At 39.3% G+C, this 13,968-nt stretch overlaps 1 protein-coding gene across 1 annotated transcript in view; it reads right to left on the minus strand.

Annotated features, from left to right (window-relative positions):
• Positions 1-552: 552 nt before the first annotated feature.
• Positions 553-13,968, minus strand: part of hectd2 (HECT domain containing 2) — a 21,486-nt gene continuing 8,070 nt past the window's right edge. Inside the window, exons 9-21 of the mRNA XM_046854170.1 lie at positions 13,550-13,698; positions 13,319-13,442; positions 12,908-13,004; positions 12,095-12,202; positions 11,641-11,773; positions 10,575-10,663; positions 9,413-9,571; positions 6,469-6,543; positions 6,210-6,297; positions 6,000-6,106; positions 3,398-3,513; positions 2,291-2,434; positions 553-2,040 (exon numbers count right to left, since the gene is read on the minus strand). Of these exons, the coding sequence (XP_046710126.1) occupies positions 1,920-2,040; positions 2,291-2,434; positions 3,398-3,513; positions 6,000-6,106; positions 6,210-6,297; positions 6,469-6,543; positions 9,413-9,571; positions 10,575-10,663; positions 11,641-11,773; positions 12,095-12,202; positions 12,908-13,004; positions 13,319-13,442; positions 13,550-13,698 (1,510 nt within the window). The 3' untranslated portion in view covers positions 553-1,919. The remainder of the gene's footprint in view (positions 2,041-2,290; positions 2,435-3,397; positions 3,514-5,999; positions 6,107-6,209; positions 6,298-6,468; positions 6,544-9,412; positions 9,572-10,574; positions 10,664-11,640; positions 11,774-12,094; positions 12,203-12,907; positions 13,005-13,318; positions 13,443-13,549; positions 13,699-13,968) is intronic.

Consider the following 13,968-nt stretch of genomic DNA (forward strand, 5'->3'; position numbering starts at 1 on the left):
TGACGCAACCCTCCCCAATTTATCCGGGCTTGGGACCGGCACTGAGAGTGGCTGGGGATGGTTCCCTGACCAGGGCTCGAACCCGGGTCACAGTGGTGAGAGCGCTGCATCTTAACCACTAGACCACCAGGGGACCATTCCCACAATCTCAATAACTTTACTAAAATTTAAATCATACCTATAAAAACAGCATAATGAAGTACTGGGGTATATAAGGCTAATAACCTAATAACTCCTTCTAATAGTCTGTTTGTTTGCTTGGCATCATAAACACAAATAAAAAACAGTGCCACATGCGACCGTTTAAAGCTGGTGGTGTACAAACGCATTATTCTTACAAGCACATTCATAAAAAACGCCAGACCACTCAACCAAACAGCTCACAACCTCTTAATTAGCTCAGCTCATCTAACCTTCAAAATCCAGAACACTGTGTACTAGAGGTAACAAAAGCAGATGTTCAGTTTGTCGATCTAAACAAGAAACGGGTCTTAAAAAAAAGATATAATAATAATAATAATAATAATAATAATAATAATTTGGATGACAATGTCGCTGTATAACTTTAATCATTAGAAATGAGCAAAGTTAAAATAAATACATGGAAAATACATTTGTATTCAGTCATACAACAGAATAAACAATACAGTGAACAGCTGCGAGATTCTAGCTGACAATCAAGACAATGTCTTTAATGTCTACTGAGGCCAAAAACTGGATGTGAGGTCGTAATCAAGTGAGTGGAACAGATAAAAAGACAAGACAAAAGGGAAGAAAAAGAGAAAATTCTAATGCTCCATATGACAAAGTAAAGCTAAGAAAGGTTTATATCTATTCATTAGTGCTCAGCTGTAATACTTGAAAGTTGCACAATAAATTAATCTTGCTGTTTACGTGTACCTGCTATGGTCAGATGTGACTGCTTTCTGTTCAAGAATAGCCAGTAATAACTTCCACAAAAGACACTTTTGACATTTACACCATTCCTTTCCTTTCACAGAAAACACGAAAGGATCGTCAAACACTTTCAGAATTATATACAGAACACAACCATCTCTGAACATGAAAAACAATGATCAGATTCACTTAGGGAATATTTAACAACTAAACCAATCTGACACTGGACACAATTTCGAGGTAAAAAAAAAAAAAAAAAAAAAAGAAAGAAAGAGCTAAATCAATTACACTCTACCATCGCCTGGGATTTTACCAGAGAGTCAGGGAGACACAGCACTGCCACTTTAAATGCTCAGACCAGGAGCAGTCTCAGTGACAGCCAAGCTATTTTATGGCCCAGGCTTGTCCCTGGCCTATTTTCAGCCCTCCTCCCTGCATAACTGCAGGATATTACACAAGATCCCTGCTAGTCGATCAGAATCAAACTCGTAAAGTTGCCTTAAAGTCTGATATGGTCATTATCATTTAAATAGTTCTTCACTACTACTGTAGCTTTCCTGCTGATTTAGAGGAGATATATTGTGAATATATCACATGACGATATTTTGTCTTATATATATATATATATATATATATATATATATATATATATATATATATATATATATATATATATAAATCTATTAAAGCAGAAAGTTTGGTCCTTCATATACATAACACAATGCAAAAATCTGAACATTTCTAGGCATACAGTACCATTTAACTGGATTCTTTATCGAATCCTGGTTCGAGACTCTTTTTACCATTTACATACAAACACAAACACACACACACACACACGCACACAAAACAACACAATGTCACACATCACAGCCATATCAAATGGCCTAATGCGAGTGTATCTTTAGAGCTAGCTTTCAGGAGAGCTACAGTGTGTGAATCATTTACTAATGGGGCCGAACCATTTAAAACCAGTAAGTAAAGGGTGGGCTTGGGTGGGCCTTTTCCTTTAGACCATCACACTACTCCAATCCAAAGCCCTCAGCATTGGAAATGGCAATGGTTAGCTTTTGCCGTAATTCTTTCTTGCTCTTGTAGGGTGGCAGGCAGATCTGGTTGAAGCATGTGTGTGAAACAGGTAACCTGAAAAAAGGAAATGACACACACACACATTTGTTTTTCTATACTTATGAGGACCGTTCATGGTTACACACATACAATTAACCTGAACATAAACTGCAGTTTGTGCATTTTTTTTTCTTAGATATATATCGATATGTCAGATATGGAAAGATCTGGTCAGGACCAAGACATAACACACACACACACACACACACACACACACACACACACACACACACACACACACACACACACACCATTTTGTGCTTACCAGTCTGTGGAAACATCAATTTTAGAAATCTTGAAGTTGAGGTCTGCCATTCCTCCAACAGGAACACGGTCACTTCCTGTTGTGAAGTGGAGAAGCCTTTTCTGAAGCTCCAGAGGGAACGCTAGAACCACGTCCCAGAATGCTCTGCATCCAAAAAAAATTAATAATAATAACTACATAATTAAAGTGATAAATATAATTTTTTAATTTAATGTAATTAAAGAAACATTTTCTACAACTGAAATATCAAATTGTTATAACAGATTTTATATTTTTAATAATAAGAAAAAACATGTTGTTTAGCATAAAGACACTATAAATACACAAGTTTGTAAACACCTGACCATTAGATTTGTATGTGCTTTTATGATCATTCAATTCCATTAATTATGCCCCTATTTGTTATAATAAGCTCCACTCTTCTGGGAAGATGTTGCACTAGATTTTGAAGTGTGTCTGTGCTCAAGAACTGATGTAGGGTGAGCAAGTCTGCAGTCAGTGTTCCAAATGATCCCAAAGGAATGCAGTAGGATCAAGGTTAAAGCTCTATAGCAGGTCACTCCAACTCATGTTAACTATATCTTCAACTATATCTCAGATGTCCCAATACTTTTGTCTACACAGTGTACATCGATCAGGCATAACATTATGACAGGTGAAGTGAATCACACTGAATATCTCTTCATCATGGCACCTGTTAGTATGTGGGATTTATTAGGCAGCAAGTAACAATTTTGTCCTCAAAGTTGACGTGTTAGAAGCAGGAAAAATGGGTGAGCGTAAGGCTTTGAAAGATTTTGACAAGGGCCAAACTGTGATGGTTAGATGACTGGGTCAGAGCATCTCCATAACTGCTCTTGTGGCATGTTTCTGATCTGCAGTGGTCAGTATCTATCAAAAGTGCTCCAAGGAAGGAACAGTGGTGAACCGGCGACTGGGTCATGGCCGGACGAAGCTCACTAATGCACTTTGGGAGCAAAGGCTGGTCCGTGTGGTCCGATCCAGCAGAAGAGCTACTGTATCGATCCAGCAGAAGAGCTACTGTATCTTACTTGGCTAAAGAAGTTTATACTGGTTCTGATGGAAAGGTCTGCAGACGGATGTTACCGGATGGTGGGGTCGGTCTTGCTGTAGCCCTCATACTGTGCCACTCGCTGCAGGGAGCTCATGTCCAGATTGGGACTTCCACAAACCAGGATCTCAACCTCCTCTGGCCTCAACAACTACAATAAAATGATGAAGTCCATGAGAGCGATGAAAACGTAGTAATACTAATACAGCAATACTTGCAATTACATCATGCACAGTTTTTGTGTTTGTTTGTTTCATTTTTTTACTTCTGCTTTTTCATTGCGACATTTCATACCTGCATTACATACATGCAAAATGTAATTGACATGAGTTTTTTTTTTTTTTTTTGACTTAATATCTTATCAACAGCTTTATAAAAATACTGTCACGCCCTGAAGTTTTGCACGTCTACATAACAACACTGTTAACTAAAGGAAAATAACAGCTTTGATAAAACAGGTCACCTAAAAAATAAACACAAAAGTGTAATCTCATCTGACAAGTCACCTTCCCCTCTCCCAACACCAGATAGTGAGTTATTACTCTCTCTCTGTCTCTTACATAAGAATTCAGAGACCTGGGGATTTTATGTGGTGAGTCCAGCAGAGCCGTTTTGTTCCCAGCATGAAACTGTGCACTGCCTCCAACACACAATCTCCAAAACTGGAGAAATTACAGACAAACCCTGACTCACTCAAAAAGCTCCAGAAATTGCCTGCTCTCTCTCTCCCTCTCTCTCTCTCTTTCTCTTTTTGGTCAGCTGCATGCTTACATAGAGCAAACTTGGAGCAGACACTCCCTACCATATTGGGAAGTGTAATTTTCAATCTGTACACGGCCAAGACAAACAAAAGCAATTTTAGCTTTTCGACTTTTATGCTTGCGCCCCTTCAGATTCAAGTTATTTCCCAACACTTATCGTGCTAGGACAGATACGCTATTATCGAACAGCAAAATGCAAAATGCATCAACAAAACTATCAACAAGCTCCTGTGGGTTGTGTTTTTTCTTGTGTCAGGTGATGACACACATGGAAATTTCCAGCTCTCACGGTACTGTACTGACGTTTCATTAAATCACAGTCAAGCGAAAACGGCCAAGAAATAACTACGCATCGGGAGCCGTACGAGTCACTGAGCTATCGTAAACCTGCATGAAAAAAAGGCTGCTTTGGAAAGCCTCTGATTGAAATGTAAGGCAGGGCTTTAGGGCTGCCATTTTTCTTTACGTAGCAGTGTTTTTACTCTATAGAGCTTAATGGCATATTCTTTCCTGGTTGGCCTGGATACTGCTTAGAAGCAGAGCTGAGCTGGGAGAACACTCCAGAATTCTTTGTAGTACAGCCAAGGGAGGGGGTTGGGAAAGCAGGCGAATTGCACCCCCCCACACACACCCCTTACTTAAACACAAACACACACACACACACACACACACACACACACACACACACACACACACACACACCTCACTCCCTCTTACTCTCTTGAAATCAGCTGGTGGAAAGTTCTATATTAACCTGCAGCTCGGCTTTGCACATGCCAAAAGAAGCACCTGATTACCTTAAAGAATCACTGCGACCTACTTTCTGACTATATATTTTATAAACACATGTTGGCCTCAAAATATCAAAAACATCATGATACCTAAAATCATATTTAAGATATGTGACACACTGACAAATAGCTCAATCGTGGTGATAGCTTTAACCATACTCTTGGGTTACTGTCTGTAAGGGGTTTTAAACTTTCTCCTCATGTCCACTCCAGTTTCCTCCTCCGTCCCAGAAACATGCTGAAAATACATGGGAGTAGGTGAATGCATGGTGCCCTGAGATGGACAGGTGTTCCATCCAGGGTGCATCACTGCAGGCTGTGTTTCTGAGACAGACTCTGAATCCACCACAAAACTTACCAGGAAAAAGCAGGTTCTCCTCTTCCACAAAAACACAATGCAACTCCTTCTGACCTTCTCTATACTTCTCCAGCTGACAATCCTGTGATTATTGATATACAAGTTTTGAGCCTGTTATATTACTTTTCCAAGAACTTTAGTGATGTGTAAAAAATTTCTGCCGGAAAAGAGTTAGAACCTGAGCATCGTAATCTTTCTTTTACCCTCAATAACTATATCGGTAGAAGAATGCTGAGGATGATGCGGCCAAGGAGGAGGTTTATGGATGTGGTCAGGGAAGATATGCAGGTAGTTGGTTTGAAAGAGGCAGATGTAGAGGACAGGGGGGTATGGAGACAGATGATCCGCTGTGGCGACCCCTAATGGGAGCAGCCAAAAGAAGAAGAAGAAGCAGAAGAAGAAGAATCACAGGATTGTCAGCTGAAGCTTTTTCATCCCTTTCGACTTTCCGCCCTCATTTTCTCCAACCCTCAAGCCTGCTCTCTTCTTTCACAAAACAAATACCAACTTGGGAGGGAACTGTGGGCAAACACGTGCTTAGCTCCTAGACACGTGATGCCAGCCATTGTATATTTTTAAGTGGAATAATATTTTGGGGAAACCCTCATTTCAGTAATGCTATCTTTAAAATATGTATTTAATGAGTCAAATAAGAGGAATATTTGTTCCTGTAAGTAAGTGATAAAGTTATAGAAACAGACAAACACTGAAATAAATTTCAACTCACCATCAAGGCATTAGAAGCACATACACTGTGAAAGCCATGGTAAAAGGCAGCAAACTGTCTATAGATAAACTTATTCAGCAGGAAGTCGATGTACAGCTGGACATACTCTGCACGGGGATGCATAAATAAATTATACAGAGTAGGTGATTAGAAAATTGTTGTCAGTAAAAAGATGATGTTTGGGGGAGATTTAGTGGGGATTTCACTCACCTTTTCTGTTCTGGTTGGTCACAGGGATTTTGTCCCCACCTGGCTTCAGGTTGTATGACTTGACTACTCCGAGTTCTTCTTGAAAAACCTGCAAACACAAACACCTTGGCATTGATCTCTGCTTTTCTGAACATATTTTAAACCGAGAGGAAAAGGCAGTGCAATCTAGGGCAGCCTGGATATCTTAAATAGCCTTAGAGTCTGTGAACACTCAGCGACTTGCGCTGTACAAAGGCATGTCTGTGTGTAAGGGAAACACCTGGAAGGTCGTATAGAAGTCCTCCTCAACGTTCCCCTCGTAGCTGAGGAGCTCTGCAAGGCCATGAGCGAGATCCTAAAAGATGAAGATCATTTAACAATAATAATAATAATAATAATAATATAGAGGCGCCATGCACAGAACTACATGCAAAAAAAATAAAAATATATGCATAAGTCTGAATAAATTGCAAAACAGCTCTACGTCTAGTATAAAACACTTAACATGAAGATTTCGTTAGTTGCAAGATATTTTACAGGACATAATATACCAGAAATGGTTTACTTTGCATTAATTCCAAATTTAGTTATTGATATATTCCTCTGTTAGAAAATAGAACACTGTAAACATTGTTGTTATCTACAATTACATGTAGTATTATTTCACATAAAGCCAGAGTAATTGTATTTCACAGCTCTCTGCGGCCATGAAACTAATAAAGCGCCCCGAAAGGAGGACATGAAAGAAATGTATTGATGTTTTGACGCAGGCCGTGGCAATATCAATATTCTCAGTCTCTCTTGTTAAATAGCTGCCATTTCTTCTTCTGGTTCCAGCTCCACACACTTGTGGGTGAAAAAAAAAGTGAAAGACTAAGGAGCAAACAACGCCCTGAGCCACTCAGTTATATAAGTTTGTACAAGGCCAAAGATTTTTAAATGGAACATCTGTTTAGCTTAAATTTGACTCAGCAAAAAAAACCTACTGGAAATAAGGAAGAAATGGCAACTGTGTAAAAATTTCCAGTTAAAAAGTGATGAGTGAATATGTAGAGTTTCTTAAAATATAATAGAGGCTTGTTTGGTTCACTTGTTGCATAAGAGCATAGACAAGTATACAGTTAATCTTAGGGCTCCCTCTAGTGGACTGATTCCAAATGATCAGTATCAAAGTATATTACTAATCAGACTTTTTAAAGAAATATTTAAGTATTTTTAATAGCATCATAACCAGTTTGAACGGCATATAATATATAAAACATTTTCCGTCATACAGCAAAGGCTATCAGCTAAAGGTTTTTTGGGTGATTTACAGGAGACCACGCAGGAGAGAGCTCAGGCTTATCAGGAGCAGTAAACAAGCAGCCGGCATCAGTGTTGTCCTAATGGCTGCAGGAACAATGCACCATCTGCAGGCGTCACTTTATCAACAGAAAGAGAAAAAACACCCTCGTTTTGCCTGGTGACAGCAGCACAAAGCGAGTCACAACAATACCACAGGTGCCATTTTCCATGACGAAAATTCAATGCTTAACTGCTTTGTGTTCTACCATGTGTGTTGACCACATATACATATATATATATATATATATACATATATATATATAAATTCTGGGCATATGATTTTTTTTTTGCAATAAAATTGATTGTTTACTGCACAGGAGGTAAAAGAATGACAGAATGCCTGTCAATTTTTGGCTCAAATATGAGACAACCAGAAATCTTAAGTGATCTTCAGAACATTATATATGTATATATACACTACATAGACAACAGTTTGTGGACACCATAAGATTCATATGGGTTTTTTGAACATGCCAGTCCACATATACTGTTACAAAATCCTTCACTCTTCTGGGAAGATGTTTCACAAGATTTTGTAAAGTGTGGTTATGGACAGTTGAGCTCATTCAGCCACGAGGGCGTTAGTAATAATGTAAAGTCAAGTACTGATGTGGGAGAGGTGAGGAGGCCTGGGGTGCACTCGGTGTTTTAAATCATCCCAAAGGTGTTCAGAAGGGTTAAAGTCAAAGCTCTATAGCAGGCCACTTAAGATCTTCCACTCCAACTTATGTAAACCATATCTACATGAAGCTTGTTTTGTGCACAGGAGCATTGCCAAGCTGGAACAGGTTTGGGTCTCCTAGTTCCACTGAGAAGATAAAAAGGTAACGCTACCACATCCAAAGACATCCTATTCAACTGTGTGCCTCAATCTTTATGGTAACAGTATGGGGGAAGAACCACATTAAGGCTGGAAAAGTCAGGTGTCCCAATAATTTTGTCCATATAGTGTATCATCTTACAGAAATAATGTGATTTGTTTTTATGTAGTCTTTGATCCTATATGAAAATCTCATGATTTACAGACTTCTGAAATGTGGGTAGTGTAGCTGAGTGGTCTAAGGTCTCAGATTTACACATACATATCATACGGTGTTACTTTGCTTAATTTACTTTTTACAATTCATTTGAATAAAGTTACTGAGAAATATGTGTAAGTATCTGAATTAAACTTTTGGATCTTAATATTTTTCAATCAACATTTCAGCCAAAAAGCGAATGCAGACAATTTTCCCTTTTCTCAACACTAAGTCAGTCATGTAATTAACATTTACAGTCAGTGTCTGGGTTTAACTCCCAAAGCTTTGCACTGGAGTTAATATCTTAGGTAAAGGCTAATACTGCCAACAAGTACTGTGCAAACTGCATGTCTAATTAATCGCACGTCCACCTACAGTGTGTTGGATGAGGCGAGTGCAAATCCTCACCCTCTCAGATTGATACCCGTTACGTGATGAGGTAGAAATAGGTAGTGGTGGGAATTGGCAAACTCAATTTTTGCAGGGAAAAAATGAACAGAGCACAGCACAGCATAAATCCTGTAAACAGCACAATTTCACTGCGCAGTTTGTGACACTACGCTTTCAGATTATAAAGACAGAACTGTAACTTAGAATAGATGATTCAATTCAAATTGTTTGATTTTTTTTTTTGCATAGAGTATAATATTGAATAAAACTGTATCACTGTGTAATTATGGTCAGATATACGACATTGATATCAATAGTTTCCCTTCTAAACTAATCACGCCATATATTTTGGCCGATTAACCCATTACGGAAATACAGGAAAGTTGTTATTTCTGTCAGAACTATTTCTTTTGGAGGTGCACAAGAGCAGCATTTAATGAGAACTCTGGATGTCACAGCTTGTGTACATACAGGCATGATTTGCTGCAGGTCGTCCAGAGTGAGGGATGCCATGCCAACAGGGGCATCAAGGTCACACGGCACAATGGGAGGAGTCAGCAACTTCTTGTAGACGCAGGGTGGGAATCGGATGTCCAGGGTGATGCTGTTATACACGGCAAGGCCCATGAGCTGAAGGCGAGGGATTAAGAATGATGACCAGCTGGGAAGTGAGCAGAGTCTATACACACAAGCTTATACACATAACCACTCCTTGGAGTCTTTCTTGAGAGCGTGCATTCTCTTCCTGTTTCCATTCCATTTATAACTAGTGTACATGTTTTGAGATATCTGCTACTGCACTGACCACAAAATCGCCTTATGGTATAGGCTCATCGGATGTGGGGAAAGAACGCCCAACAGGTGTATTATACATTTAGAACAGAATGTGAAGAGGCTGCTTGTTAAGTGCTTACAGCTGCAGCTGACGGAACTCCTCCATGTGCTCTCCATATGCACACAGAGAAAGAGAGAGCAGTGGAAAAAAGAAAGAGAGAGGGAGGGGGGGGCAGAAAAAAAGGCTGCCTTTTAGCAGACAGAGGGAAAATTTTCGTAATGGCTCGAGCATCAAGACAACACAAAAGCCAGCGCAGGGGTCGTTCCAAATGATACAAAACTGAAGAAGCCGTGCATTCATTAGCCTAGGCCAGTGTGACACAGCACTTCTGGGCGTACTTAAACTCAGGGCAAAAAAATTCACCAAAAAGTGAGCTAGCTTAAGAAGTGGAGAGATGCAGCAATGCGCACACACACACACACACACACACACACACACACGTGGCTACCTGAGCCAGAGGGAACGATTATGTCAGGATATTGCTGCTACTCTTTCCTTTCCTACCTTGGAGTGAGCAAACTGTGGACAATGCTGCCATTTCTTTTCAGCCTGTCTGCTTTAACATACAAAGCTATGATTAGTTAAAAAATCATTACATATTGTGCCTCCTCAGCAGTGACTCAAACTGAAGACACTGAAAATAAGTATCTGTGCCACCCTACACTGAAAGGGAATCTTTTTACAATTCCATGAATAAAAGGTGGATGTTTCCTCTAAGTGGAAGCAGACGGTATGTTCATGGGTTATTTAAGTCTCCCAAAGCACATGCGCAGCTACCTGCAGCACATTAAAGGATACAGCTCCAACCAGTCTGTACTCGGAGCAGTTGTCACACTTCCAGTTGCTGAACCAGTGACACTGAGATTCCTTCACATATGTGAACATGCCTGTGAAAAAACACACACACACACACACACACACACACACACACACACACACACACACACACACACACACACACACAGGAGTAATGTAAGTCTTCAAAAGTCCATAAGTCCTTTTCCATAAAGGATCTTCTATTGTATTATCGCTACATAAATCTATATTTGCATCAACATTTCCATCCAACTCAACATCAAAACTGGGCATGACCATAGCTAATTATTCTATTATATGCACACATGACAAATTATTCTGGAAATAAAATCGACACTCTTTCCTGAATCAGAAAAATTCTAAATCTTCAACAATTTGTAGCCAGGGACCGCTTAACTGTAAAAGCAATTTTATTAGGTTCGTTATTTGAAAGTGTACAATAATATTACTGCTCTTCATTGCTGCTATAGAGATGCAATTTTATTCCTGAACTTTCCTTTAACAGAATTGTTTTTTACATTAAATAGGTCCAAGTTGATATTATTTACAGGCTTTTTTACTTACGTTGCTTTTATGTTACTGAGGTTTGGATTAAAACCTTTCGATTCGGGGGACCAGTCAAACAGCCTATAACTATAACAACTCAATAATAAAATATAATTCTTTAATAATAGTGGGTTGTAATTTCCACCAGAAAAACAGAGCCCCTGGCTAAACTTCACCAACCCTACTTACAGAACCTCTGTTGTAAAGACTACTGCAAACTTTCTAAATAAAAATGATTCAGTAAAACACCAATTATGTCATGCTTATTTAAACATCATTTTGTTTTCATTCAGTTCAGCAAATGGTGTTTAGGTCATTGGATTGAGTCATATGTGGTTTAAATATCTGGAGAACACATTCCCTTTCGAGTCCAAAACGAGTAAATGCTATATGTAATGAAAACCGCTTTTGGTTTTATAGAGAGTACAGAATGGGTAATATTAGTGAAAGTGAACTAACATGAAAGCACAATATGCACACTTTTTTCCCCTGAGCATCTCACCATAGTCAGTGTGAAAAATCTGTCGAATAAGGAGAAGAAACCATTCCTTTGTGAGTCCTCCCATGTCCAAGCCTGCTTCCCCAACAAACGTCACTTTGAGCTTTTTCTTCAAATCTGCTCTCTTTCTTGAAAGCTATTTAAAAAAAAAAAAAAAAAAACACACACACATTTATGGTGGGGCCATTTTTCCAAATTAAGCCCTAGCCAGACTTAGAATTTTCCAGACCAGACTATGCTCGCTCTTGGCCAAATGTACCCTCTCTCAGTCTTGGAAAATAAAAATGGTGAATATGGTGCTGCTTTGAACAAAAAATATATAATGCGCACAAAACCACTACATTATTCTTAAAGTTCTGTAAATGTTTCTTAACGATTCAGAGTTAGTGGGTAGAAAAAGTGAAAGAAAAAAAAACCACACAGGCACTGTCCATGTTCTGTGAGCGAGTGCTATTACCTCATCCAGTGAGTCACTGACCAGCTGCAGACGCCTTACTTTAATGTTGAGAAAAAGCAGACTCATATCCACCCTCTGTCTGCGAGAGACCTTGTCCACCAGGGTTTGCTGCAACCGAAATAGAAAGCCATGCATTTAATCATTCAACATTCCCATGCTGGAAACCTGTTTACATACTGATGCTCATGGGCACAATCTGTCTAAGGAATTTATCTTTAAGCTTCTGATAAATGCTGGGGGATATTTCTGTCCGTGTTTGACTTTCTGAATGCTTTAGTGAAGCTGCTCTTTTGTCCTAATGATGAGAACACAGTGTGCATTTCCTTACTGAGTACACACTCCTGCCAGACTGTATTTAATCCGACAGCCACGAGTCTGTTTAGCCTACACTCTGGTCTCATATGTTTTGGGAGGGAGCTTGTGAGGATTCCACCCAAAAAAAGAACATCTCAGGCGGCCCCACCCTGTACCAGACTGTATCAGAAGACTTTATAGTAAAACGAATCCCTCCTTGACGATGAAAAAGCTGTTCACACAACAGATTAACACTTGGGACTGCCTGGAGAGCAAGAAACTTCACGAAACTCCACTTTTCAAGAGTCACCAGACTTCCCTGGGAAGTCTCCAAATACAGACAGCTTAGATAAACAGTCTTGAGTATAGGCGGCTATAGAGCAAGCATCAAATCCCACGAGACCCTTAGGACCAAATAGCCGAAATCTTTAGTTTCCACAGTAACGCTCGCTGCACACTCAGGCAGCTCGGCAGCAACGGGAACTACAGAGGAAATGACATTGACATGCAAACACTTACCCTGGCCATGCTGATCATCTGTTGCTCAGAGTCTCTTTGGATAATAGCCTTCTTCACTACTGTAGACAGGATAAACGGATATTGGCAGAACGTGAACCTAAAAAATTGCAATGTGTCAGACTCCACATTGTGAAGTTTCTTACCAGTATTAACTTGTTCAAAAACAATTATAATGTGTGGTTTTATAATATATTTTTAAACAATATATATTGTGCAGTCAGAGAAATTACAAAGGCTATTTTCGTTCAGCAAAAAACTCAACTTAACACACATCTTAAAATCTGTTCTAGACTTTTTCTAGCTATTAAACTAAAGACTAGAAAAAACAGCTCTAATTGAAAGAGCTTCAGTGCACGTATGCTTAGACAAAACCAAAGAGAATACCACTTGAATTATATTTTCGTGCCACACCTGTTGGAATTTCCATGAGCTTGCCATGTCTGGTAATCCTCCATAAAGTCAATGTGGTCCAGTGTGAGATTGTAGAAATCTGAGAAGGGGATGATTGGGGAAGGAGAAATACTGTTTGCAGCATCTGTATAGCGAGAACAAAAACACAGAAATGGGTTGACTTGGTTCCAACAAAATCAATCAACATACCGTTCAAAATTCCCTCAGGCTGGCATGGCTTTTAGTACTCACTGAGCAAGGAGAGAACCTTGGTGGCTGATGGGATCCACCATGAGCACTTGGACATGGGTGGTAACTCCTCTGGTTTGGCAGGGAACAGCCGTGTGGTGATGAAGAGCTGTAGGCGTTCCACCAGCTGCTTAAAGCGCTTCTGAGATAGCCTGAGAAACAACACGAAGGTCCTGCTCAGAACACTGACTTAATGAGATTCTTGCTGTTATGATGATTCAAAAATCTGTAAATCTATTTTAAAATATAACAGTCCTTCATCTGAAATGTGAATTATTTGTAAATCTTAGATTAGGGATTTTTTTTACATTTGAGTCTATTTTGTAAATAGTAATAATTCCTATAGTAGATGCCTTTTTAAGTTTGGATTTTGTACTTAGGATTTTATTTTTGTGAATGGATTCCTAAAGCAGCCTAGAATG

This window comes from Silurus meridionalis, chromosome 7, assembly GCF_014805685.1.
Source record: "Silurus meridionalis isolate SWU-2019-XX chromosome 7, ASM1480568v1, whole genome shotgun sequence".
Taxonomy (NCBI): Eukaryota; Metazoa; Chordata; class Actinopteri; order Siluriformes; family Siluridae; genus Silurus; species Silurus meridionalis.